The sequence below is a fragment of the Mixophyes fleayi genome, chromosome 11, assembly GCF_038048845.1.
Source record: "Mixophyes fleayi isolate aMixFle1 chromosome 11, aMixFle1.hap1, whole genome shotgun sequence".
NCBI classification, from domain to species: domain Eukaryota; kingdom Metazoa; phylum Chordata; class Amphibia; order Anura; family Limnodynastidae; genus Mixophyes; species Mixophyes fleayi.
This window is the reverse complement of record NC_134412.1, coordinates 21,918,550-21,943,044: the sequence shown is the minus strand read 5'-3', so window position 1 is coordinate 21,943,044 and position 24,495 is coordinate 21,918,550. Positions and strand designations below refer to the sequence as shown.

Below are 24,495 nucleotides of genomic sequence, written 5' to 3'. Positions count from 1 at the left end.
ATCGATCTTATGTATCTCTTTCTTTCTATCTATCTATCTTTCTTATGTATCTCTATCTATCTATCCATCTTTCTTATGTATCTCTATCTATCTATCCATCTTTCTTATGTATCTCTATCTATCTATCCATCCATCTTTCTTATCTCTATCTATCTATCTATCTATCTCTCCCATATCTATCTATCTATCTCATATCTATCTATCCATCGATCTTATGTATCTCTTTCTTTCTATCTATCTATCTTTCTTATGTATCTCTATCTATCTATCCATCGATCTTATGTATCTATATCTATCTATCCATCTTTCTTATGTATGTATCTATCTATCTATCCATCCATCTTTCTTATGTATCTCTATCTATCTATCCCTCCCATATCTATCTATCTATCTCATATCTATCTATCCATCTTTCTTATGTATCTCTTTCTTTCTATCTATCTATCTTTCTTATGTATCTCTATCTATCTATCCATCTTTCTTATGTATCTCTATCTATCTATCCATCTTTCTTATGTATCTCATATCTATCTATCCATCGATCTTATGTATCTCTATCTATCTATTTAATATATCTATATGTCTGTAATCTATCTATCTATCTATCTATCTCCTATGAATTTATCAATCTCATCTATTATGTTTATTTATAAGGTACCACAGAATCTGCAGTGCTGTACAACAAACAAAATAGAAACAGAACAAAATTCAAATAAGTGGGGTAGTCAAGTGTGAAAATGTGAGTTTTAATGGACCACTTGAAATATTGGAGGTTGGGGGTGAGCCAGAGTCAGACATGGCATGGTGTTATGGTGTTCTAACGGGGGAGAGCAGCACATTGAGGTGCTGAAGGCGAGAGTGTGAGATGGTGATAGTTAAAGAGGAGAGGTGAAGGTCATTGATAGAACAGAGTGGGTGAGTAGAGCAGAATTAATTCACAAGGTAGAAGGGGGAGGCATTAAGAGGGCATTATAGGTGAGGGTAAACAGCTTTAATTGTATTCTGGAGGGAAAGGGGAGCCAAATGAGGGCTTTGCAGGGATGGACAGTGGAAGAGGAATGTCAGGAGAGGAATATTAGCTGCAAAGCTACATTCAGGACAGATTGTAGTGGAGACAAATGTGTGACAAGCAGGGCAGAGAGGGCGAGATTGTAATACTCTAGACAGGAGAAGACTTGAGCATGGATGATGGTCGTGGTGGCATCCAGGGAGAGGAAAGGGCAAATCTTGACAATGTCATGAAGGTGTCAGGATTGGGTAAGGGACTGGATGTGGGAAGTAAAGTTGAGGGCAGAGACAATGATGACCCCCAGACACTTTGCATGGGGATTGGGAGAGGGCAACACCATCAACCTTAATGGAGATGGGAGGAGGGAATGTGACACCGGGTGGTGGAGATGAGAAAATCACCTTTGCATATGTATAGCTTGAGGTCCAGCCATCCAAGTAGAAGTTACAGAGAGGCAGTCAGACATGTGGGAGAGAAGAGAGTGAGAGAGAGGTCAGAGGAGGAAAGGTGGATTAGAGTGTTGTTTCCATAGAGGTGATATTGGAGGCCGAATGAGCGAATGAGTTGACCCAGAGAAGAGATGTAAAGAGAGAAAAGCAATGAGCCAAGAACAGACCCCTTGGGGGACACCGAATAATAGAGGGAGAGGAGAAGAGTCGGCACCAGGAAAAGAGATGCTGAAGGAGCGATCAGAGATGTAGGAGGTAAAAAAGGAAAGGTCAGTGCTGAGAGGAAGGAAGTAAAGGGTATCAAAAAAGACAGAATGGTCAGCTATGTCAAAAGCGGCAGAGAGTTCAAAGAGTAAGAGCAAGTGGCCCCTCAACTTAGCCAAGAGTAGATCATTAGTCACCTTGGTGAGAGCAGTCTCAGTGGAGTAGTGTGGGTGGAAGCCCAAACATAAGTGGTCATTGAGAGAATGAATGGGGAGAAAATGTATTAAATGGTTGTAGTTGAGCTGTTCAAGAAGTTTGGAAAGGAATTGGAGTAATGATATGAGACAGTAGCTGGCAAGAGAGTGAGGGGTGAGAGATGGTTTCTTGACAATGTTAGTGATGAGCACATCTTTGAACGCAGAATGGATGATGCTGGTGGAGAGGGACAGATTTCTCTATCTATCTATCTTTCTTTTTCAGTTTGCATGGGAAACAAAGGGGAAGGAGACACCATCAACCTTCAGGGAGATGGGAAGAGGGGATGTTAGACTGGGCTGCGGAAAGATGATAAGCTCCATTTGCATGTGTTGAACTTAAGGTAGCACCAGCCAACCAAGAGAGTTGGCAGAGAGGCAGTCGGACACATGGGAGAGAAAAAATTGAGAGAGGCCAGGGGAGGAAAGGTAGATTACAGTCATAGACATAGAGGTGATATTAGAGGCCATCGGAGCGGATGAGTTGAGGAGAGGACAGTCAACTGTGTCGAAAGTAGCAGAGAGTTCAAAGAACAGAGACAGAGAGCATTGTCCCTCCAACTTCGCCAAGAATAGATAATTAGTCACTTTGGTAAAGGCCGTCTTGGTGGAGTGGAAAGAGCAGACGGCCAATGGTAAGGGTGCAAGGACCGAGTGAATGGTGAGAAAGAAGCTGGAGAGAGATGCAGGGTTAAGAGATGGTTTTTTGACAAATGGAGTGATGAATGCATGTTTCAAGGTGGAAGGGAAGATCTATCTATATATCTGTCTATCCAGTTATCCATTACATTAATATTTGTCTATCTATCTATCTCATATCTATCCCTCCCATATCTATCTATCTGTCTATCTCATATCTATCTATTCATCGATCTTATGTATCTATCTATCTATCTATCTATCTCATATCGATTTATCCATCTATCTTATGTATCTCTATCTATCTATCTATCTATCTATATGTATCTCATATTTATCTATCTATTTCATATTAATGTTTATCCATGGATCTCTCTCTCTCTATCAATCTTGTACAAATACACTGATCATGTGTTATATTCTGGTAAATACAATACTATATACAATTACGTATAGAACTGTAACGTACAGTATTAATGTTTTTATTATAGCCTGCTGCTGTACTGTGGAATTTTTACATTCATGCTGTAATATTCATATGATGTCTACAAAGATATAGAAATGCATGTGTAATATCTCCACATGATGTTTCTAATCCTAATCAAAGAAGGAAATTTTCAATGCACGTATAATGAGACAGAATAGATTACATACTTTATTCACACAGTCCTCGTGTCAAAAAGAAAAAAAATTACGCCAAACACCAGTCCTATAATCAGTGATAAGAACCTCTGTAATTATCCATGCTTTGACTGTTTTGTCAGGGTACTAGTGCTTCAATGCACTATAGTCAATGAAATGTATTCAGCCTGCTGTTCACTTAAGTTGTAGTGGCAAATATGTTTAGATATATGCTTGAAATAGTATATTGGGTTCCAGTGTTTATAGTGTGATGTTGTTAAATTTTGCCATATCTTTGTACTAGAAAAAAACAGTTCCACCTGATGTGGATTTTACTTATTGATATGTTGTTTTTTATGACAAGGTGTTCATATATTTTTAGGATTGTCAACTACTATGTAAAAATTAGAGGTGTAGCCAAAAAATTATTTAAAAAAAATTATTATTTCAGTTCCGTGTTAGCCAGAAAAATCTATGTGATGTTAAATACTTTCTTGTCAAAAAAGACAAAAGTATTATAGGAGTGATACCTTTATTGGCTAGCCAAAAAAAAAAATATTATATTTGCTAGCTTTCAGAGCACAGAGGCCCCTCATAAGGCAAGTTTTCATTTGTAAACTTGCCTGACGAAAGTATTGAACATCACATAGATGTTAACATAACCATTAGTAAACAAATCTCCCTGCAAACTTACTAATGTGTTAGTGGTGCTTCTAAAAAAATGTTGCCCATCTTGCATTATTTCCCCCACCCCCACAGACATTGTTCAAATGACGTTAGAAACTATCCCTAAACAATAAGATAGACCTGGGAGGAAATCTATCAAGCTGCGAGTTTCCAAAAAGTAAAGATGTTGCCTATAGCAACCAATCAGATTCTAGTTATCAATTATTTAGTACGTTCTACAAAATGATAGCTAGGTTCTGATTGGTTGCTATAGGCAACATCTTCCCCTTTCAAACCCGCCAGAAATTCGCAACTTGATTCATTTGCCCCCTGGTCTATTTACTATTAGGTATCGAGGTAAGCCGTTAAAGCCACTTTAATCCTATTTTCTATCTACGTTTTGTATATGTAATGTAAATATTCTGAAATAAATACATAAAATATTCATGTTGTAGGACATTATCTAGCTTCTATAAAGATATCACTCAGCCTGCTGTCAGAACATACAATTTACAAGAAAGCCATTCTGATGATCACAGCAAAAAGTTTACCTAGAGCAACCAATCAGATTCCACCTGTCATTTTTCTAGTGTAGTTGCAGAAATGAGAGCAAATATTTAATTTGTTGATCCCTATAGCCTTACACCATCTTTTCCCTTTGCACCAGTTTATTGAATGCCCCCATAAGGGGCAGAACAGTGAATGGCTGAGCCAATAGTAAGAGCGGAGACCTCTTCTGAGCATAAGCAGAAGTAAATCCCCGATCAGAGCTTCAGGCCCATAGCTGTTGCACCCCCTTCCGTGGTGGCAGTTCCGCCACTGTCCCCCTTTGTTCTAAAAGCCCCTTTTCTCCACCAAAAGTCCTCCTTTCAATCCTATTTAAGTTTGATAGTGTGTCTTATTGGCAGAATTTGGCATCAGGTCCATGGCATGATAGGAGGACTGGCCAATCAGGTGTCCTGAAAAAATAACAGAGAGTAGGCGAAAGAGGAGGGGAACTTTCCGTTTGGTCATAGTCTGTACCCAGAGATAACATAAAACTATATATAGTAACTATATGCACACCCCTGCATTAGGCACCATTAAGAAAAGAAATGTTTCAGCATTAAAGTACCTTTAAATTCATAATTAAAGACAGCCTATGACCTAATGATTGATTCCCATTTTATTGATATATTGCAGAGTGTCTTGTGCAATATACATGTGTAATAAAAATGGTGTTCTGCCACAGCCCTGTCCACCCAACCTGGATCCCTCATTGAGCTGTTCTATGCTCTATGTTTCCCAACACAGGACTTCTGGCTCTTTAGAAGCTCTCCAGAAGAGAGCATAGCACATTATAGAGCTGAACTTGGGCCCTGAGTTGGTAAACGTTCACAATAGAAAACAATTGTTTTATAGACACAAGGGGGCTGAGCCATTAAGGAAAGTAAGGCAAAAAAAGTAGTAAATGTCCTCCGGGACAAACCATGTTACTATGCAAGGGGTGCAAATTAGTTTATTATTTTGCACAGACGTTAAATACTGGCTGCTTTTTCATCTAGGTCACAAATACTTGATAGCTTTATTTTTACACTGAAATTTAAAGTTTCTCTAGGACATGCCCTATCCCAACTATAAACCTGTCCCTACATTTTAAATTTACCTCCCCCTCCAATGCAACATGGTTTTTCCCCAGGTGCAAAGTTACTACTTGTTATGCTTTACTCACCTTAATGACTCAGGCTCATAGTGTACAAGGCACTATGCAATATATGAAATAAATGGTGACAGATTCCATTTGGAATGTGTTGTCTTTCTGTTACAATGTACCCTCATCCGAAGCCTAGAAAAACTGATGCCTTCTCCTCCTTCTTGATAGGCAGAATGTAATTTAAACCCAGCTGTTGTGACCTGATTTAATGAAACTGCATTAATTTCGCACCATGGCAATACATTAATGAGATTGTCATCCAATGGTTTTGAGTCTACTTTGAATACATTTAGAACAAAAAAACAACAAATTACCTAACTATAGAGGAGATATTAATCATTACTTTAAAGGCTAAATATAAAATAACTATTTTGTCTTAAATAGGATAAAATAAATACACACATTGCCAGGTTTCCACCTATTATTGTAAAGAATACTGTTCATAAAACCAATGTGGCGAGACAGAAAGCAATTTGTGACTTGGGACCACATGATACAATATATATATTAGACACAGTAGAATGGGGTATAGAAGTAGATTGATATGTTCCACATTCTGTGCCACTACAAACTTTTGTGTTTTATATCTTTATGTTGAGTCTGTGTTGTTTGTATAACTGTATTCTCTGTGTTTGTTTGGCAGTATATCGCCTTTGCTTCCCTGTTCTTCATTCTCATCTCCATCACAACGTTTTGCCTTGAGACCCACGAGGCTTTCAATTCGATCTCCAACAAGACTGAGAACATCACACACAACAACATCACCAAGACGGAGTATATATTAGAAGTGGAGACTGAACCTTTTCTCACTTATGTAGAAGGCATGTGCGTGATATGGTTCACATTTGAGTTTCTCATGCGTGTTTTGTTCTGCCCTGATAAAATGGAGTTCATTAAGAGCAGCTTGAATATTATAGACTTTGTGGCTATTTTACCCTTCTACCTGGAGGTCGGCTTGAGTGGCCTGTCTTCCAAAGCAGCCAAGGATGTCCTAGGTTTCCTTCGAGTTGTCCGATTCGTTCGGATCCTGAGAATCTTTAAGCTCACTCGTCATTTTGTTGGGCTCAGAGTTCTTGGCCACACTCTACGAGCCAGTACAAATGAGTTTCTTCTTCTTATCATATTCTTGGCACTTGGGGTTTTAATCTTTGCCACCATGATATACTATGCGGAAAGGATCGGGGCCGCGCCGGGTGACATTACTGGCAGTGCCCACACCAACTTCAAAAATATCCCCATAGGGTTTTGGTGGGCTGTGGTAACCATGACAACTTTGGGGTATGGTGACATGTACCCAGTGACTTGGTCGGGTATGTTGGTGGGTGCCCTTTGTGCGTTGGCAGGTGTGCTAACAATTGCTATGCCAGTACCAGTCATTGTCAACAATTTTGGAATGTACTACTCTCTAGCTATGGCTAAGCAGAAGCTACCAAAGAAAAAGAACAAACATATTCCGCGGGCTCCTCAACCGGGATCACCTAATTACTGTAAACCAGACATGCAGTCGCCTCATAGAAGTGTACCAGGAGATGCCTGCCCGTTAGCTCAGGAGGAAATCATTGAGATCAACCGAGCAGGTAAGAATGAGTGAATGAAGAAGCGAACGAACGAATGAATGACTTGCCAAGTGCATTTGGCACCATGTACAGGTATAGTACATCTGAGAACAGCTAACATTAAACATCAAAGTAAAAATGAATAGCCAACAAAAATACTTCATTAGGAATAGTCTGGGACACATGATAACAGTACTGTGATTGTTTTCAAACCAAGGGAAAAAGTTATTAACATTTTTATTACTTCTACATTAATGTTGTCTCCTTCATCCCACCACTTACTTGACACCACTCATTACGATATGCAGATGGAGTACGTTCCTTTGTGACTAAGGGGCGAGATTACGTGCCTGTCACACTTCACATTGACGGTGCCGTTGACACTTAAACGCGTTTCGCTCGCTTGTTAAACAAGAGGAGAGGGCGCATTTAGCAATACAAATGGAGTGGATGGGTGAATAATCTGTGTTTAGGGGAATCGCCCAATCGTGACATACGTTTCAAAGAGAAGTGCTCCGTCTGTATATTGTTTACTTACACATCTACAGTAAAATGTATGCATTGAATTCTAATCTCAACTTTATTAGATGGCTATGTTGGAAAGAGCGCTAATTGTATTTCTCTTTGCAAGCTGGTGGTGTAACGATGGAGCGCTGATGCCTTCTGACGCACAATCGCTTCATCCGCAGGGGCTTTCATCTAGCTATCACAATATATTCATTTCAGCTGTGCTTGTCAAGCATTTCAGGAAGTCTTTGTAAGGGAAAGGTAACTTAGTGTGAAATAAAGACTAAACACAAGTGTATATGGTATTTTCCGCACTACAGGACAATCAAGACCATGCAAAAAAACATTTTTAAGCGCACACACACACACACACACACACACACACAATTTCATGCATAAACACTATGGCCTACATTAAGTACCTAAAAAACCTGTAACACATCATGCAAACACACTAGCGGATATTAACATAAATGCATAAAGACAACTTACCTACTAATATTAAGCCCTTTCCACATTATACAACAGCTGTTCCCAAGTCTAGGCCCTTTGCTCTGCCTCATCCCACTCCTGTCTCTGTGCCACATTCCTTCCATGACCCTTCACTTCACCCTCTACTCTCCCTGTCCCTCAAGTTAACTAACTCTTTACTTCCCATTGTCCCAGCTCAGAGCTTCTATACCCCAGAGCCATATTTGTCAACTCTACTCCACTGCCCTCTGAAGGGGGGGGGGGGGGGATGACATAATTTGCAACATATAGAGTCATTGAAGGCTCCCTTACACCCACTTCACTAGGAGGTGTGCAGAATGCAGGACGGTGGCCTGCCCTCTGGGGTGTCCAGGGGGTCTCCTGTGACATTCCGGGAGAGAATTCAAGTATGCCCAGAGCCTGTCAAACTATTATTATTATAACATTTATTTATATAACATCAGTAAACAAAGAGGTAAGCTTACAATATATAGGACAATAGGAGTTTAATACAGGAGGTTAGTGCCTCAGATATTGGTCCAACCAGACAGCAATGGGAAAAAGTGCTTAGTGGGGCTAAGTGATGCTACATTGTTGGTTTAAATAAAGTTTTCAGTGGACCGTTTAATGGGGGTGGTAGTTGCGCAGAACAGGTTACTCTCCTTCCTATGTTGCCATTGTTGGTAACTAATGGTATGGCAGCAGCTAGTCTTTGAGGTATATTTACTAAACTGCGGGTTTGAAAAAGTGGAGATGTTGCCTATAGCAACCAATCAGATTCTAGTTATCATTTATTTAGTGCATTCTACAAAATGACAGTTAGAATCTGATTGGTTGCTATAGGCAACACCTCCACTTTTTCAAACCTGCAGTTTAGTAAATATACCCCTCTCTTTTCACACCAGAGGGAAGTTCACATGAGTGTGCATAATCAGAGCTGTACTTACCTATAAAGGAAGATTTATTTGATAGAATCCGTCTGTTTTATTAGAGAGTACTAGACCTTCATTTCTGTAGTAAGGGTTTGTTGGTTAAAGAGACATGGATTTATTTGCTAGCCATGTGAATCTACAATAGTCCATATCAGCCAATCACACATTTGCTTTAACTGTCTAACAGTGAATCGCAATCAATGAAAGCTGATTGCCGATTGGTTGCTATGGTGTATAGTACTGCTCCTATGTACTTTTGCACTGTAGATGACATCCGTGAGCATGCTGGGTACTCAACGAATAAAATAACATATATTAATAGATTGCCTAGAGTATAACAAGCTCTATATGAAGCACAATGCCCAATTCATTCGATAGATTGGTTCTCAAACTATAGCCTAGGTACAACTCTGGTTATCTCACCTTCGGTTAACGTACAATCTAATGAAAGGTGAGTGAACCAGTCAATTTGTGGGATAGCTATGGCTTCATTCTATGTACTATAATTTGCTATATAATCTACTTGTTAAAGTTCTGCCAAGGAGCCAACTTAATTAGCGAGTTTAACCTGCTAAAATATTTTCTTCCATGAAAGTAAGATATTAATACATTAATTCTGTAATAATTAGTCAGTGCTAGCTGGAAGGAATCACTTCTCTTCAGAGCTCTTCAGTCGTTTTCATCTTATTATGTTAAACACTGTTAGCTCTAATCAAGCCAATAATATTGTTAAATAGGGCACGAACATATTATTGGAGTGCAGATCAGGAGTGCTGAGATCTGGGTAATGTGGGAGAGTAACCTGGAAACTGGCAGGAGATCTATGGACTTAAGGGTATATTTACTAAACTGTGGTTTTAAAAAAGTAGAGATGTTGCCTATAGTAACCAATCAGATTCTAGCTGTCATCTTGTAGAATGTACCAAATAAATGATAACTAGAATTTGATTGGTTGCTATAGGCAATACCTCCACTTTTTCAAAACCAGCAGTTTAGTAAATATACCCCTTAGTGTCTGATACCTCTAGAGTTCTGCAACCTAGTATAAAGTATAAAGATATTATATACCACCAAGGGGTTCTATGACCTTGTAGAGATAGGAGGTTTGCAGACAGAGGGGCATATTCACTAAACTGTGGGTTTGAAAAAGTGGAGGTGTTGCCTATAGCAGCCAATCAGATTCTAGCTCTCATTTATTTAGTGCATTCTACAAAATGATAGAAAGAATCTGATTGGTTGCTATAGGCAACATCTCCACTATTTCAAACCCGCAGTTTAGTAAATATAACCCAGAGTGTGGTTGTAAAGTACATGGATGTTAGAGGTTGTTTTCGGGATCTTCTCTAAGAAGCTCAGTCTCCCCAAACCTCACCCCACGAATACAGAGGAACTGATTAACTCTGGGGTAGTAATGTCTCAGAGAGAGGAATCTTCTTTCAATGTATATTAGAAACATGGATGTTATTTTAGTTCACTGGCCTGAGGACAAAATAGCTTCTAGGACAATTTAATATATGCATGGATGGGAACTGCATTTGAACTGTAGGTAGTAAACAGACTTAAACCCATTTCTCTATTCAGCAGATAGATATTTGTGTCAAACTTGCCATGAATGGCTTTAGGTGAAAAATATAAATCTCATTTTGCTGCAAGAAATAAAAATATAGAATAGCAAGTAGCGATCAGTTAATCGATTTGAGGCTTGACAAGAGCAACTTAGGGCTAGATTTACTAAACTGCGGGTTTGGAAAAGGAGAGATGTTGCCTATAGCAACCAATCAGATTCTAGCTTTCATTTATTTAGTGCATTCTACAAAATGACAGCTAGAATCTGATTGGTTGCTATAGGCAACATCTCCACTTTATCAAACCCGCAGTTTAGTAAATATACCCCTTACTGTTCAATCTCTATGCAATAAAATTGGAGTTTATACCTTAAGCTATCAATAACAAGTTCCTTTGAAATTACTATTTTTCTACTTAACCTTAAACTGTACTATACAACTTTGAGGAACCCCCATCAATGTCTCTGCCATTTAGTTTTCGGGGTCTCAGAAGGTGTAGAAGAGGATGTAAGCCAGGTATAGAGAGCTGGCATCCGACATTAGCCACCGACCCCACCAATAACTGACTTTGGTTCTTGTGTAGTGGACAGAAACCACTTGCTTGATTAGATTGTTTCTGCTCAGAATTCACCACTAAGCAGATGAAGGATCACCAAATCCACCCCACCAGGTCCCCTCTGCTTCACTCAGAAACCTCATCGGGGTTTCCATAGAGGAACAGCCCTAGTTCTAGTAAGACCCAGAGAAGTGTTCTTGACCATAAACTAGTGTAAGGTCATGTAGATGTAACATGCTCCAACATTGGCTTAGATGCAGGAGCAGAATATTGCATTGATGAGCGCCATAGGACAAGTTTGGGTAAAGCCCTAGCGATGCAGTTCTCGTCTCCCGATTCCCCAATAGAGCGGAGCGTAGGTGGTCCTTCTGAGCATGAGTGGACTGCCCAATGAGCATACGCCACCCAGAGAAGGTCTCTGTTCTTTTGAGAGCAGAGCGGGAGACTAATAGTGGGTCCTCGGAGGAGGGAGGAGTGGTCCGTTCTACTACACCCCTGCTTAGATGTCACTGACATCTAAGCGAATATTGTTGCATGCACACAAATGCTGTTTGTATTAAAATTAAAATAAATAATAACAATATATATCTATATAGGGTTGGAAAAAAGCTATAGACCAAGTTAAGAAGCACACACATCATTTATATATAACATATAACATTTATTGTGTCTCTTATAGTGAGCGTATTCTCTAATAAAATACACATATTCATTTTCCCTATAAATGTTACAAGTCATACAGTAAATTAAGTCATTAACTAATTGCTAATAGCAATTGCTATTTTTTCCTGTAATATACAAATTAAATAAAATTATTTGACCCCCGCCACTTACAAAAAAAAATAACCCATGAAATTAGCTTGGGTAGAATTCAAATTACAAAAAGGAATAATGGTGAAGTCGACTGAAATGTGTACATGTAAACTACTGTACATGAATACAATTGTTAGAAGATGTAAGAAATCTGAGCAAAGGTTGTGTAAGTCTATGAAAGGACAGCAGAATACTGTATACTGTTATTGATAACAGAGGACAAAGATTTGCACTCAGCTATAGAGCAATTATAAGGTGTGAAATATTTACTGTACATTCATTGTCAAATATTTAATGTTATGGAAACTTTTATTGATCTTGCAACAGATAGATCATTTTTATGTGAATATGATTTGGTTGTTTTTTTCGTTAAATGTACAAGAACGAAATATTTTGAAATTAACACTTGTGAAAGTTTAATATTTTAGTAACCAAACCGTGAGGTCAGCGTTGGTCATTTATGATGTGCAGATGCAGTGTAGAAATATGTGTCTAATATTGAGCTACGTGCACAATTACATAATTACCCCCCAAAGTGTATATATTTTTTGGTCATCTGAGATGGGACTGTTTACTTATGTTCCTTTGGCACAGCTCCCTCATTGAAGCAGCATTACCAAATAACAAGGGTATAGTCATACCTCCCAACATTTGGAGGTCCGGAAGAGGGACAAGTAAGCCATGCCCCCGCAGAGCCTAATCACCGCCCACAAACTTCCTGTTTGCGCATGCGCAATAGCGTTTTTTGGACAGACGTCCTGCCCCACTTCCCCCTAGACCACCCTGGAAACTGGCTGTTATGTGCACCAATACCGGGACAAATTGAAAGTCGGGCGGGACAGTGGGACAGTCCACTGAAATCAGGACTGTCCCGCTGGAATCGGGACACTTGGGAGGTATGGGCTTATTTGCTCCCTTGGCCCTTTTATTAAAAGTAGAGATGGGCGGGTCCGGTTCTCCGAGAACCGAACCCACCCGAACTTTGGGTATCCGAGTACCGAGCTGAGCAGCTCGGTACTCTCCCGCCCATTCCGAATCCAAATCGAGGCCGAACGTCATTGTGACGTCGTCGGATCTCGGGACTCGGTTCTCGCGATACTTCAACTTTATAAATACACGCCTCCACAGCAATCCATCGCCATTTGACAGAGGGAGAGAGCAGGGTGTAGTCATAGGCTAATTAGAGCAGGGACAGAGAATACCATATTGTTCTTGCAATTGCTCTAACCAAAATCGCTAGTGCAGAGAGGAGGATAGAGGTTTATTATTTTTTCTTCATATTTGGCACTCCCCAGCGCTTTTGGGGTGTCCCCCATAATTGTGCATTAATATTTCTGGCTGTCAAAAGTCATATCTGTCAGCAGTATCTACTAAATAATTTGTAGCACACCTCAGTGTTTTTGGGGTGTCCTCCCTAATTGTGCATTAATATTTCTGGCTGTCAAAAGTCATATCTGTCAGCAGTATCTACTCAATAATTTTTAGCACTCCTCAGTGTTTTTGGGGTGTCCTCCCTAATTGTGCATTAATATTTCTGGCTGTCAAAAGTCATATCTGTCAGCAGTATCTACTCAATAATTTTTAGCACTCCTCAGTGTTTTTGGGGTGTCCTCCCTAATTGTGCATTAATATTTCTGGCTGTCAAAAGTCATATCTGTCAGCAGTATCTACTCAATAATTTTTAGCACTCCTCAGTGTTTTTGGGGTGTCCTCCCTAATTGTGCATTAATATTTCTGGCTGTCAAAAGTCATATCTGTCAGCAGTATCTACTCAATAATTTTTAGCACTCCTCAGTGTTTTTGGGGTGTCCTCCCTAATTGTGCATTAATATTTCTGGCTGTCAAAAGTCATATCTGTCAGCAGTATCTACTCAATAATTTTTAGCACTCCTCAGTGTTTTTGGGGTGTCCTCCCTAATTGTGCATTAATATTTCTGGCTGTCAAAAGTCATATCTGTCAGCAGTATCTACTCAATAATTTTTAGCACTCCTCAGTGTTTTTGGGGTGTCCTCCCTAATTGTGCATTAATATTTCTGGCTGTCAAAAGTCATATCTGTCAGCAGTATCTACTCAATAATTTTTAGCACTCCTCAGTGTTTTTGGGGTGTCCTCCCTAATTGTGCATTAATATTTCTGGCTGTCAAAAGTCATATCTGTCAGCAGTATCTACTCAATAATTTTTAGCACTCCTCAGTGTTTTTGGGGTGTCCTCCCTAATTGTGCATTAATATTTCTGGCTGTCAAAAGTCATATCTGTCAGCAGTATCTACTCAATAATTTTTAGCACTCCTCAGTGTTTTTGGGGTGTCCTCCCTAATTGTGCATTAATATTTCTGGCTGTCAAAAGTCATATCTGTCAGCAGTATCTACTCAATAATTTTTAGCACTCCTCAGTGTTTTTGGGGTGTCCTCCCTAATTGTGCATTAATATTTCTGGCTGTCAAAAGTCATATCTGTCAGCAGTATCTACTCAATAATTTTTAGCACTCCTCAGTGTTTTTGGGGTGTCCTCCCTAATTGTGCATTAATATTTCTGGCTGTCAAAAGTCATATCTGTCAGCAGTATCTACTCAATAATTTTTAGCACTCCTCAGTGTTTTTGGGGTGTCCTCCCTAATTGTGCATTAATATTTCTGGCTGTCAAAAGTCATATCTGTCAGCAGTATCTACTCAATAATTTTTAGCACTCCTCAGTGTTTTTGGGGTGTCCTCCCTAATTGTGCATTAATATTTCTGGCTGTCAAAAGTCATATCTGTCAGCAGTATCTACTCAATAATTTTTAGCACTCCTCAGTGTTTTTGGGGCGTCCTCCCTAATTGTGCATTAATATTTCTGGCTGTCAAAAGTCATATCTGTCAGCAGTATCTACTAAATAATTTGTAGCACACCTCAGTGTTTTTGGGGTGTCCTCCCTAATTGTGCATTAATATTTCTGGCTGTCAAAAGTCATATCTGTCAGCAGTATCTACTCAATAATTTTTAGCACTCCTCAGTGTTTTTGGGGTGTCCTCCCTAATTGTGCATTAATATTTCTGGCTGTCAAAAGTCATATCTGTCAGCAGTATCTACTCAATAATTTTTAGCACTCCCCAGTGGTTTGCGCTCAGAATGGATTCAAAGCAGTCCACATATGATCTAAATGAGCAACCAGGTTCTGTCACCAGTCCTGATGTTAGTGTTCCCAGTACGTCATCTGGCCAAGGCGATGTCAAACAACAGAGTGTTTTCAAATTAGTGCAAAAAACAAAAACCAAAAAAAAATTTACTGTATTGAAGCGAAAAAGAAGTGTAACTGAGCAAAAGTTAAGTGACGATAAAAAAAAAATTGCAAGCATGCCATTCTACACACGCAGTGGCAAAGAGAGAATGAGGCCTTCACCTTTGGCTATTAGTGGCAGATCCCAAAAAGTTACCCAGGCTACAATTGGTGCACAACTACTGTTACGCGTCAAAGCTGAGCTGCAAGATACCAGTGAGGCATTACAGGAGAATATTTGCTCTGATTCACAAATGACAACAATCCCTGTGGAGAGTCCATCCAACAGTGGGATGTCTAATCGTGAGCATTCTGCTGATGTGTGCCTTAATAGCCCGAGTGTAGCCGGTGATACCCAAATTGAGGATGCCACTTTGGAATTAGAAGAGGATGAGGGGGAGATTTGTGTAGGCGACGAGGGCGCTAATGAGGATGTTGATGAGGATGAGGTTGTTTGTGTAAGTCCTGCACCAGTGGCAGCAGTTCTGGCACGTGACAAGAAAAAGGCCATTGTCATGCCTGGGCATAAAACAAAAAAATCCACTTCTTATGTGTGGAATTATTTCTACCCAAATCCAGACAACAATTGTATAGCCATTTGTAGTGTATGTGAAGCCACAGTCAGTCGAGGGAGGGACCTTAACCATCTTGGAACCTCGTCTATGTTACGCCATTTAACGAGAGTTCATGGCAAAGTGTTGGGAAAAGCTGAAAGTTCTTCCCAAAAGAATACAAGCACTCCCTCATCAGCTAAGACCCTCCGCTCACCGACATACCGACGGCTACAAAATACACCCACCACACCATCCTCATCAATATCCTCAGTAGCGCTCGGAGTTAGCCCGGCATCCCACTTAAGGCTGGATGACTCCGGCACTATTATTGATTCCTCTGAAGAAAGCGTTAGTCCTGCTGCTGCTGTTGCTGCTGCTGGGGGTGAATCGTCATCCCAGAGGCAGGTGAATAAAATGAGCAGTCCTACATTTCAGCAATTAACTGTGAAACAATCATTTGCGAGGGGAAGCAAATATGACAGCAGTCACCCAGTCGCCAAGTGAATCACAGACGCCATGGCTGCAATGTTAGTGTTAGATCTGCGTCCAATCTCCACAATAAACGCAGCTGGTTTTTCACAGTTAATTGAGGTTTTGTGTCCGCGTTACAGAATTCCATCGCGACACCATTTCTCCCGTAAAGCTATTCCACAACTATACCAAAAAGTGTGTAAAAATGTAGAGATTGCGCTGAAAAATGCCATTCTGCCCACTGTTCACTTAACCACAGATATGTGGACAAGTGGAAGTGGCCAAACCAAAGACTATATGACTGTGACAGCCCACTGGGTTGGTCATTCACCTTCACCAGCAGGAACAGCAGCAGCATGTACACCACTACGTAACATTTGTCACAGGCAGGCCACTCTTTGTATCACCGGCTTCACTAACAGGCATACGGCTGACAATTTGTTACGCAAACTGAGAGATGTGATTGATGCATGGCTTATACCACTCGGACTCTCCCCAGGGTATGTCATTTCAGATAACGCCAACAATATAGTGCGAGCATTACAGCTGGGTGATTTCCAACATATTCCCTGTTTTGCTCACACCATCAACTTGGTGGTGCAGAGCTTCCTACGAAATAACCGTGAGGTGCAGGAGATGCTTTCGGTGGCCCGTAAAATTTCAGGCCATTTCAGGCATTCAGCCACAGCATGTAGGAGATTACAGCAGCTCCAAGAGCAGTTTAACTTGCCCTGCCACCAACTTAAGCAAGAGGTGGTAACTCGGTGGAATTCCACCCTGTACATGCTTCAGAGGATGGAGGAACAGCGCAAAGCCATCCAAGCATATTGCACAAGTCACGACATTGGGAAAGGAGGGGGGATGTATTTCACTCTTGCACAGTGGGGAATCCTTTCAGTGCTGTGCAAGGTGCTGAAACCATTTGAAGTTGTGACATGTGAGGTCAGTGCAGACTCTGCTAGTTTGAGCCAAGTCATTCCTTTAATTAGACTATTGGAAAAGCAGCTTGAGAAAATGAAGGAGGAGCTGAAAGCAAGCAATTCAGCAAAGTATGTTGGCCTTGTCGATCAAGTACTTAATTCGCTTCACAATGATCCTCGAGTTATTAAGATCTTGAACTCGGATCAGTACGTTTTGGCCACTGTGCTTGATCCAAGGTTTAAAACCTACATTGAGTCTTTACTTGTAAATGAGCGAGATGTGAACTTTTGCAAGGAGCTATTGCTCAGCAAGTTGGCCGCTGAACTGGGCCTCGGCTTGACGACGTGTCCTCCTTCACTTTCTCAAGCTGTTGCTCGTAAAAAATTAAATTTCCAAAAAAGAAGCAGGGAAGACACAGGGGGCAGACGAGAACAATTTAACATCTGGGCTGGTTTGAAGGATTTTTCAAAAAAATGTGTCACTTTGCCCATAACTCCATCCAATATGAGTATAAACATGCAAAGGATGGTGGAGGATTACTTTCAAGAGGTAGTTGATATGGAAATGTCAGACAGTCCCTTTCCTTACTGGGAAGAAAAGCAGGCCATTTGGAAACCCATGTACAAACTTGCTTTGCAATACCTAAGCTGCCCACCCTCCAGTGTGTACTCTGAACGAGTGTTCAGCACAGCAGGGAACTTAGTCAGTGATCGCCGTAGAAGGTTACTTCCCAAAAATGTGGAGAAAATGATGTTTATAAAAATGAACTACATCTTCCACGAGGAAGGCCTTCACCATCCAAGACATCCAAGCACTGACTGTTCTCTAATGGCGGATTCAAGCGGCGATGAATTGATAGTCTGTGATGATGACGTACACACTGATGAGGGTGAGGATGAAGCTGAAGATGATGCCGATAACATCTTTTTAAAACTTTCTATGTAAGTGTAGGGTGCAATCTACCCCCAAAGAGGAAAGGGACTTGTGGCATTTCCATATCACATACCATCTTGAAAGGCTGCTGTTAGGGCAATTTATCCTTAAGGGTAGGGTGTCATAGACAGAGTGACCCTAAACTGGCTTTGTCCATTTTTCATAATATTGTACAGTCTATAATGGCTGAATTTTTTAGTATTTTATACAAGTGGAGGGGGGCCTAGAGAGACAGAAACCAAACTGGCTTTCTCCATGTCAATTAATATTGTACAGTCTATAATGGCTGAATTTTTTGGTATTTTATACAAGTGGAGGGGGGCCTAGAGAGACAGAGTGACCCCAAACTGTCTTTCTCCATGTCAATTAATATTGTACAGTCTATAATGGCTGAATTTTTTAGTATTTTATACAAGTGGAGGGGGGCCTAGAGAGACAGAAACCAAACTGGCTTTCTCCATGTCAATTAATATTGTACAGTCTATAATGGCTGAATATTTTGGTATTTTATACAAGTGGAGGGGGGCCTTGAGAGACAGAAACCAAACTGGCTTTTTCCATTTCTTTACATATTTAACTATAAGTGTAGGGTGTAATATACATTCAAAGACGATGGCTGCATTGCCAATATGCATAGATGGAGAGGAAGACAATCTGTTTTGTGTGTAGAATAGGCCTACCAACGAAGAATTAAACAGTTTTTTTGGATGATTTATTACCTCAACAATTAGATTACTTGTCTCTAAAACAGTTGGAGCACTAAATTGGGTTAATTTAGGCCCAAAAACATGGATTTTCCCAAAAAATAGCAAAACAAAACCAAACAAAACCAAAACCAAAACCAAAACACGCAATGGCGGTTTTGCAAAACCAAAACCAAAACCAAAACACGACGGTAATCCAGATCCAAAACCGAATCCAAAACCAAAACACGGGGGTCAGTGACCATCTCTAATTAAAAGACAAAGAGATAAAAGTGATGTGTCTGATTGATTAAAGTTTACCAATGCAAACATTTTTTTTGTACACTGTATTCTAGTGGAACATCCTGCAGGTGCAACTGTACACAAATAATAGTGGATGTATGTGTTACAATCAATGCAAAACGAGTACCAGGTGCCATGCCAAAAGCTTCTTTGGGCTAGATTTAGTAAGCTGCGGGTTTGAAAAAGTGGGGATGTTGCCTATAGCAACCAATCAGATTCTAGCTGTCATTTTGTAGAAAGTAATAAATAAATGAAAGCTAGAATCTGATTGGTTGCTATAGGCAACATCTCCACTTTTTCAAACCCGCAGCTTACTAAATCTAGCCTTGCCTGCATAATAGGGTCTCATTTAGAGATAGGTGCAAATCCAGCTTAAGGATGCAAAGGGAACAGACCATGTTTAAACGTAAAGAATGCAAATGCATTTTTTTTCATGCAGGATAAATATTGTCTGGTTTTGCATTTAGCACAACATATATTGGCAGCTTTATTGTAACACTGCAATTTAGAGTTGACCTAGGATCAACTCTATATTTGTCACACATGTAAACATTTGCCTTCTCTGCCTTGCAACAAGGTTCTGCTAAGGTGCAAAATTGCACCTTCAAACTGTATTTGGGCCTAAATATTAATGATGTCCATAGCATTCTTACAGGGGAACCCCTATGAGGAGGAAAGCATAAGCAATGGGAGAGCTGAATTTGTTTTCCCTTGCCCTACACCTCCCAACATTCCTGATTATAAAATCAGGGCAACTTAGTCCACATTATCAATTCCTCCAAACCATGCTCCGATCCAACAAACATTTCCCATGAGACCACATCAGGGGCAAACGCAGGATTTGCAGAGAGGGGTTTCCACACCACGCCACCTGTGGGTGTGACCAGCATGCATGGGGGCGTGGCTATAATTTTAGAGAGTGCTTGGCTGCTCTCCAACTCTCCCTATCCCCATAATATACATGGGCAATGCTGCGTGCACTACTGTTAGATGCACCCAGCTCTCTTTTCGAGCAGAGCCGTGTGAAGCGGGGGCAGGGTCCAGCCACCTCAATTATACAGTGCCCCAGGCTTGGAAGGGATTTTCCAGGCACTAGGAAACCCCCCCTCGGTTTGCCTATGCACATCCATTTCTGAAAGGCCACATCCCTTTTAACATTGGAAAATCAGGCAGGTATAGTATCAGGGAGCTATAGAAAATCCTTGTAAATCAGGTCTAATGCTAGCTGGACTGAGAGTTACCATAAGATCCAGTTTACACTGAACCTATCAGCACTGATAAATAGGAGAGGAGAACGGTATTGAAGCCTATTGCGACTCTTTACAGTCTTCACTGACTAAAAAAAAGTAATTTAATAAAAATATAAAATTAGCAAGTGGGAAATAAAATAAATAAATAAAAACTGATGGAGATGTAGGGTGTGGGGAAGCTGGGGGATTTGCACCAAGTAAACCTTTTAATGACTTGCACCTATACTGTTGCCTAATTTGTGTATTGTATCTGTTCAAAATGAATAGTTTATTTAATAGCATAATAGCATCTTATTATAGCATGTTAATATCTCACTGACTAATGTTACCTATCACATAAGCAGTAATGTTCCTATGACAGTCGATCCCACACCTGACTTAGGCTATGGCCACGTAACTATGTTTAAATCCTCCTCTCCTCCATATCTTTTTACATTAATCGCTAGTTAGCTACAATGGTGCTGTGCACACAGCAGTCTCAGGATAGTAGATCTTGTTCTTTGTCCCCTTTACATTTTTGTCGTCCACCACTATGTCCCTATGTCATTATCTGTCTATTCTACATTTATTTATTAAAAAACAGAACGGTGGAGAGCTGGATATAAAGACACCCTTCTCATTCTTTACATAAAAAGAACAATTTTTATATTATTATTTAAAAAAAATGTTTACTTATTTAATTATATGCTGTACAGGGCGCTGTGCATGATACACTTGCACGCCGGCCCATAAGGCAGATAAAAGGGGTGTTTGTGCAGTTTGCACAGTATTCTAAGTCGCACGGATCCACGCCACTCTAAATACTGTGTAAATTACGGAATGCAATTTCCAAGATTTTATTATAAATTGCGTCCGACTCTAAATGAGGCTCATAGTCTACAGCAGCCTTTTTGTTATTTAATGATTTTATTATATGTACATGCAATTTTTGCACAGTTCACTACCCTATCTTTCAGACACAGTTTCTCTGCACAGTCCTGTTGACAACCCAGTTTTTTGTGTCTAGGAAATAGTTAAAGTTTCTTTTCGTTATTCTGTCTCATTTTACATATAGTACATATTAAAATTGATGAAAAAGCAGACAAACGTAAGATTATTATATTGTTGCATGACCCTTGCAAATGCAGATTTATTAATTTCACGTGTATGAATATAGGACTTATATATGGAGTTTTATAATAAGTGTTTTTATTAGGTTTGGTGTTATAGTATATTTTATATACATTTGCAAGAATTCTGATGTGAGCAGGTGTGGAGCTACAGGGCGTTGGTTATAGAACCTAGCGATAAGGTGGGACCGCCAATGCCAGTCCATCGGCTGCAGTGACCCCATTCTGCTCTCTGCTATTCTGAGCAGACGCATTGAAGCCCCGTTTGGGTTGACAAAGGGGGATGGGCATGCTGGGCACCCATGGAAATTTTGCTATAGGGAGCGTGTTACACCAATGGACGTGATGTTATCTTGTCTATATCAAAGTCTGTGTGCTCACTTTCAAAAATTTGTGCTATGGTGAACCCTTTCATGAGAGTACCCCATAGATAAACCAAAGGGGGTTTTGCTAGTGCATGGAAACCCCCCAAGCCTGGGGCACTGTATAATTGAGGTGGCTGGACCCTGCCCCCGCTTCACACGGCTCTGCTTGAAAAGGGAGATCTGCGTGCACCTAACAGTAGTGCACGCAGCATTGCCCATGTATATTATGGTGATAGGAAGAGTTGGAGAGCAGCCAAGCACTGTCTCAAATTATAGCCACACCCCCATGCATGCTGGTCACGCCCACTAGCGGCGTGGTGTGGAAACCCCCCTCTACAAATCCTGCGTTTGCCCCTGTACCCAGTAACAGAACTTGGATAGAAAGAAGCAGTGTCGGACTGGCCCACAGGGCTACCGGAAAAATCACCGGTAGGCCCCGCTGCCTTACGGCCACACCCCCTTCTAGAAGTGGGCGGAGCCCATTCAGCTCACATGTTCGGTATCCCCGCTACCCTCCCTGGCGTCCTTGCTGCTGTGTGTACAGAGTTCATCTCGTCTGCTTGTTATAAACCTTTGTAATCATTCTCACTGCCGGCCTGGTGTGTAGAGAGTTCCCCAATCACCATCCTGATATCACCCGTGTTACACACAGTACGTGTGCCCAGATCCTGCCAGCGTGTTAAACAGAGGAGCGTGTGCCTGCTGGGAGACCAGGTCCAGGGATTCTTGTCAGATATTTCCAGATAAGGGTTTGACCACAGGGAACAGTTCCCCCTACGCACATCAGACTTCTTGTCAGTAAGTGTGTTACACACAAACTGTGTGAGCGGAATAATAAAGGGAATACTCGTAGAATATTTAACTTAAACCAGGAATTAATGAATGGCTGCTGAACATACGTATCCTGTCATCCAGCCGGCAGGTCAAGACTGTGTACTCTTTATATACACACTGCATTCTTTATATACTACACTATTGTACTAGCTGTCCTTCGTGAGCTGACCACTCCCCCTCTAGTGTCTGGTCCCGCCTCTATGATGGCCGGCCACACCCCCACTGGTGGGCCCCTATCGTTGCAGTCCCCCGGTGGGCCCTTCATGCCCCAGTCCGACACTGGAAAGAAGTCCTATCCTACTACCACTAGTAATATTACTGCACTGACAATGTAACAATCTGTAAATAATGTGTACACGAAATGAAAGCCTTAATATAAGTTGATAGAATCTGATCAAATTAGCACTGCCAAAATGAAAAGTTTACTAGTACAATAGTCCCCCAACTAATGTTCAACAGAAATTGGTGTGAATCAAATCTGCAAAAAAAAAAAAAGGCATCTCATAGGAACATTCACACTGCAAAACAATGTTCTTAGCCACAAAGAAATAAAATACCTTTATGATAAAGTCCAACACTTCTACTGACAGCCTTAAAATCCATTATCAGGAGAAATCACACAGGAGCTATTATAAATTGTCCTCAATACCCTTCACAGTCTCCCAGTACTAGGATTGTCAAACCTCCCTTCGCCAGTTACAAGAAAAGAATACTGCTGAAGATAAAAGTACAGTTAGTTTTACTTATATCATAATAAACACTTGGGGGTATATTTACTAAACTGCGGGTTTGAAAAAGTGGCGATGTTGCCTATAGCAACCAATCAGTTAGTACTGTACTTATACCTATGTTGTCCCATGATCATAGAACCGGTCTAGGACACTCTTATACGCTTCTCTTTCTCATGTGCTGGTTCAGTGGTTCAAGACGGGGGCCCCAAATGTCAGTGTGCCATTGTTTTTGGACGACAAAAGAGGGGGTTGCAAATGACAATCAGAGAGCCCCAAAAATTTATTCTAGAACCCCTCTGGGGCTCTGAGCTACAGGTTATAGTTAAAGTACTGTCTACCTCTATCCTTACATCCCACCCCTTGTAATTAAATCACCATTACCGTAGCACAATTGCTATAGAGCTCATTGGACCTTAAGTTCCATATGAATCAGCGTGGAGAATCACAGGGTGACAGGTGAGATATTTCACTTAAGTGTCAGGTGTTTCATTTGTTCCATTGCTTTTCTGAGCGCACATTAGTGCGATATATGTAATACGTAATAAAACCTTTGTTCAGGACAGGCATTAAAGGTGACATTTTGTACTTGTGACAATTCTGTGACAAGGTCAATTTTATTGAATTTAAATTCCAAATTCTCACATCCACCGTATAACAAATGGCGGTGTTGTCTTGTTTTGCACTGTGAAGCTCAATGTTTCAGTAGACTGTTCCTTGGTAGTATTGTTTGCAGGCATCACTGAGAAAAACACTTTGCATCGGTGTATTGTACTGTAAAATAATTAAACATTTGCATTGTTTGCCTAAAGAAATGCTTATTACATAGAAGCCATATGTGAATCTCAGGAGCCAATTGTTAGGAAAAACTATTTTGTGGCAATTTCCATTTCAATAGAAATAATCTATTAGGTTTGTCTGACCGATCTATCTGCCTGAACGCACTTATTAGACAAGCTTTGCCCACTGCAGTATGTATGACATCGCTCCACAGTAGAAGTTAAAACAGAGGGGCCAAGTGTAATATTCATACAATAAATACTAGGTGAACAGAGTTGGAAAACAATAACACATACACACACGGGTTTATATGTTGGCATGCCATACAGCCACCTCTACATTTCAACTTTGACCACAATATAGAGATAGAT

At 40.5% G+C, this 24,495-nt stretch overlaps 1 protein-coding gene across 8 annotated transcripts in view; it reads left to right on the top strand.

Moving 5' to 3' along the window:
- Window positions 1-24,495, top strand: part of LOC142107327 (voltage-gated potassium channel KCNC1-like) — a 104,147-nt gene that overhangs the window by 30,522 nt on the left and 49,130 nt on the right. For 7 of the 8 annotated variants that reach the window (XR_012679940.1, XM_075190698.1, XM_075190696.1 and 4 more), the window contains exon 2: window positions 6,179-7,112. Coding sequence is in view for 7 of the 8 variants with exons in the window: in XM_075190698.1 (XP_075046799.1) it covers window positions 6,179-7,112 (934 nt within the window). In the remaining variant the exon portion in view is untranslated. Of the gene's footprint in view, window positions 1-6,178; window positions 7,113-7,722; window positions 8,301-24,495 lie in introns of those variants that run through there. The other variant, XM_075190702.1, reaches the window with a different exon arrangement.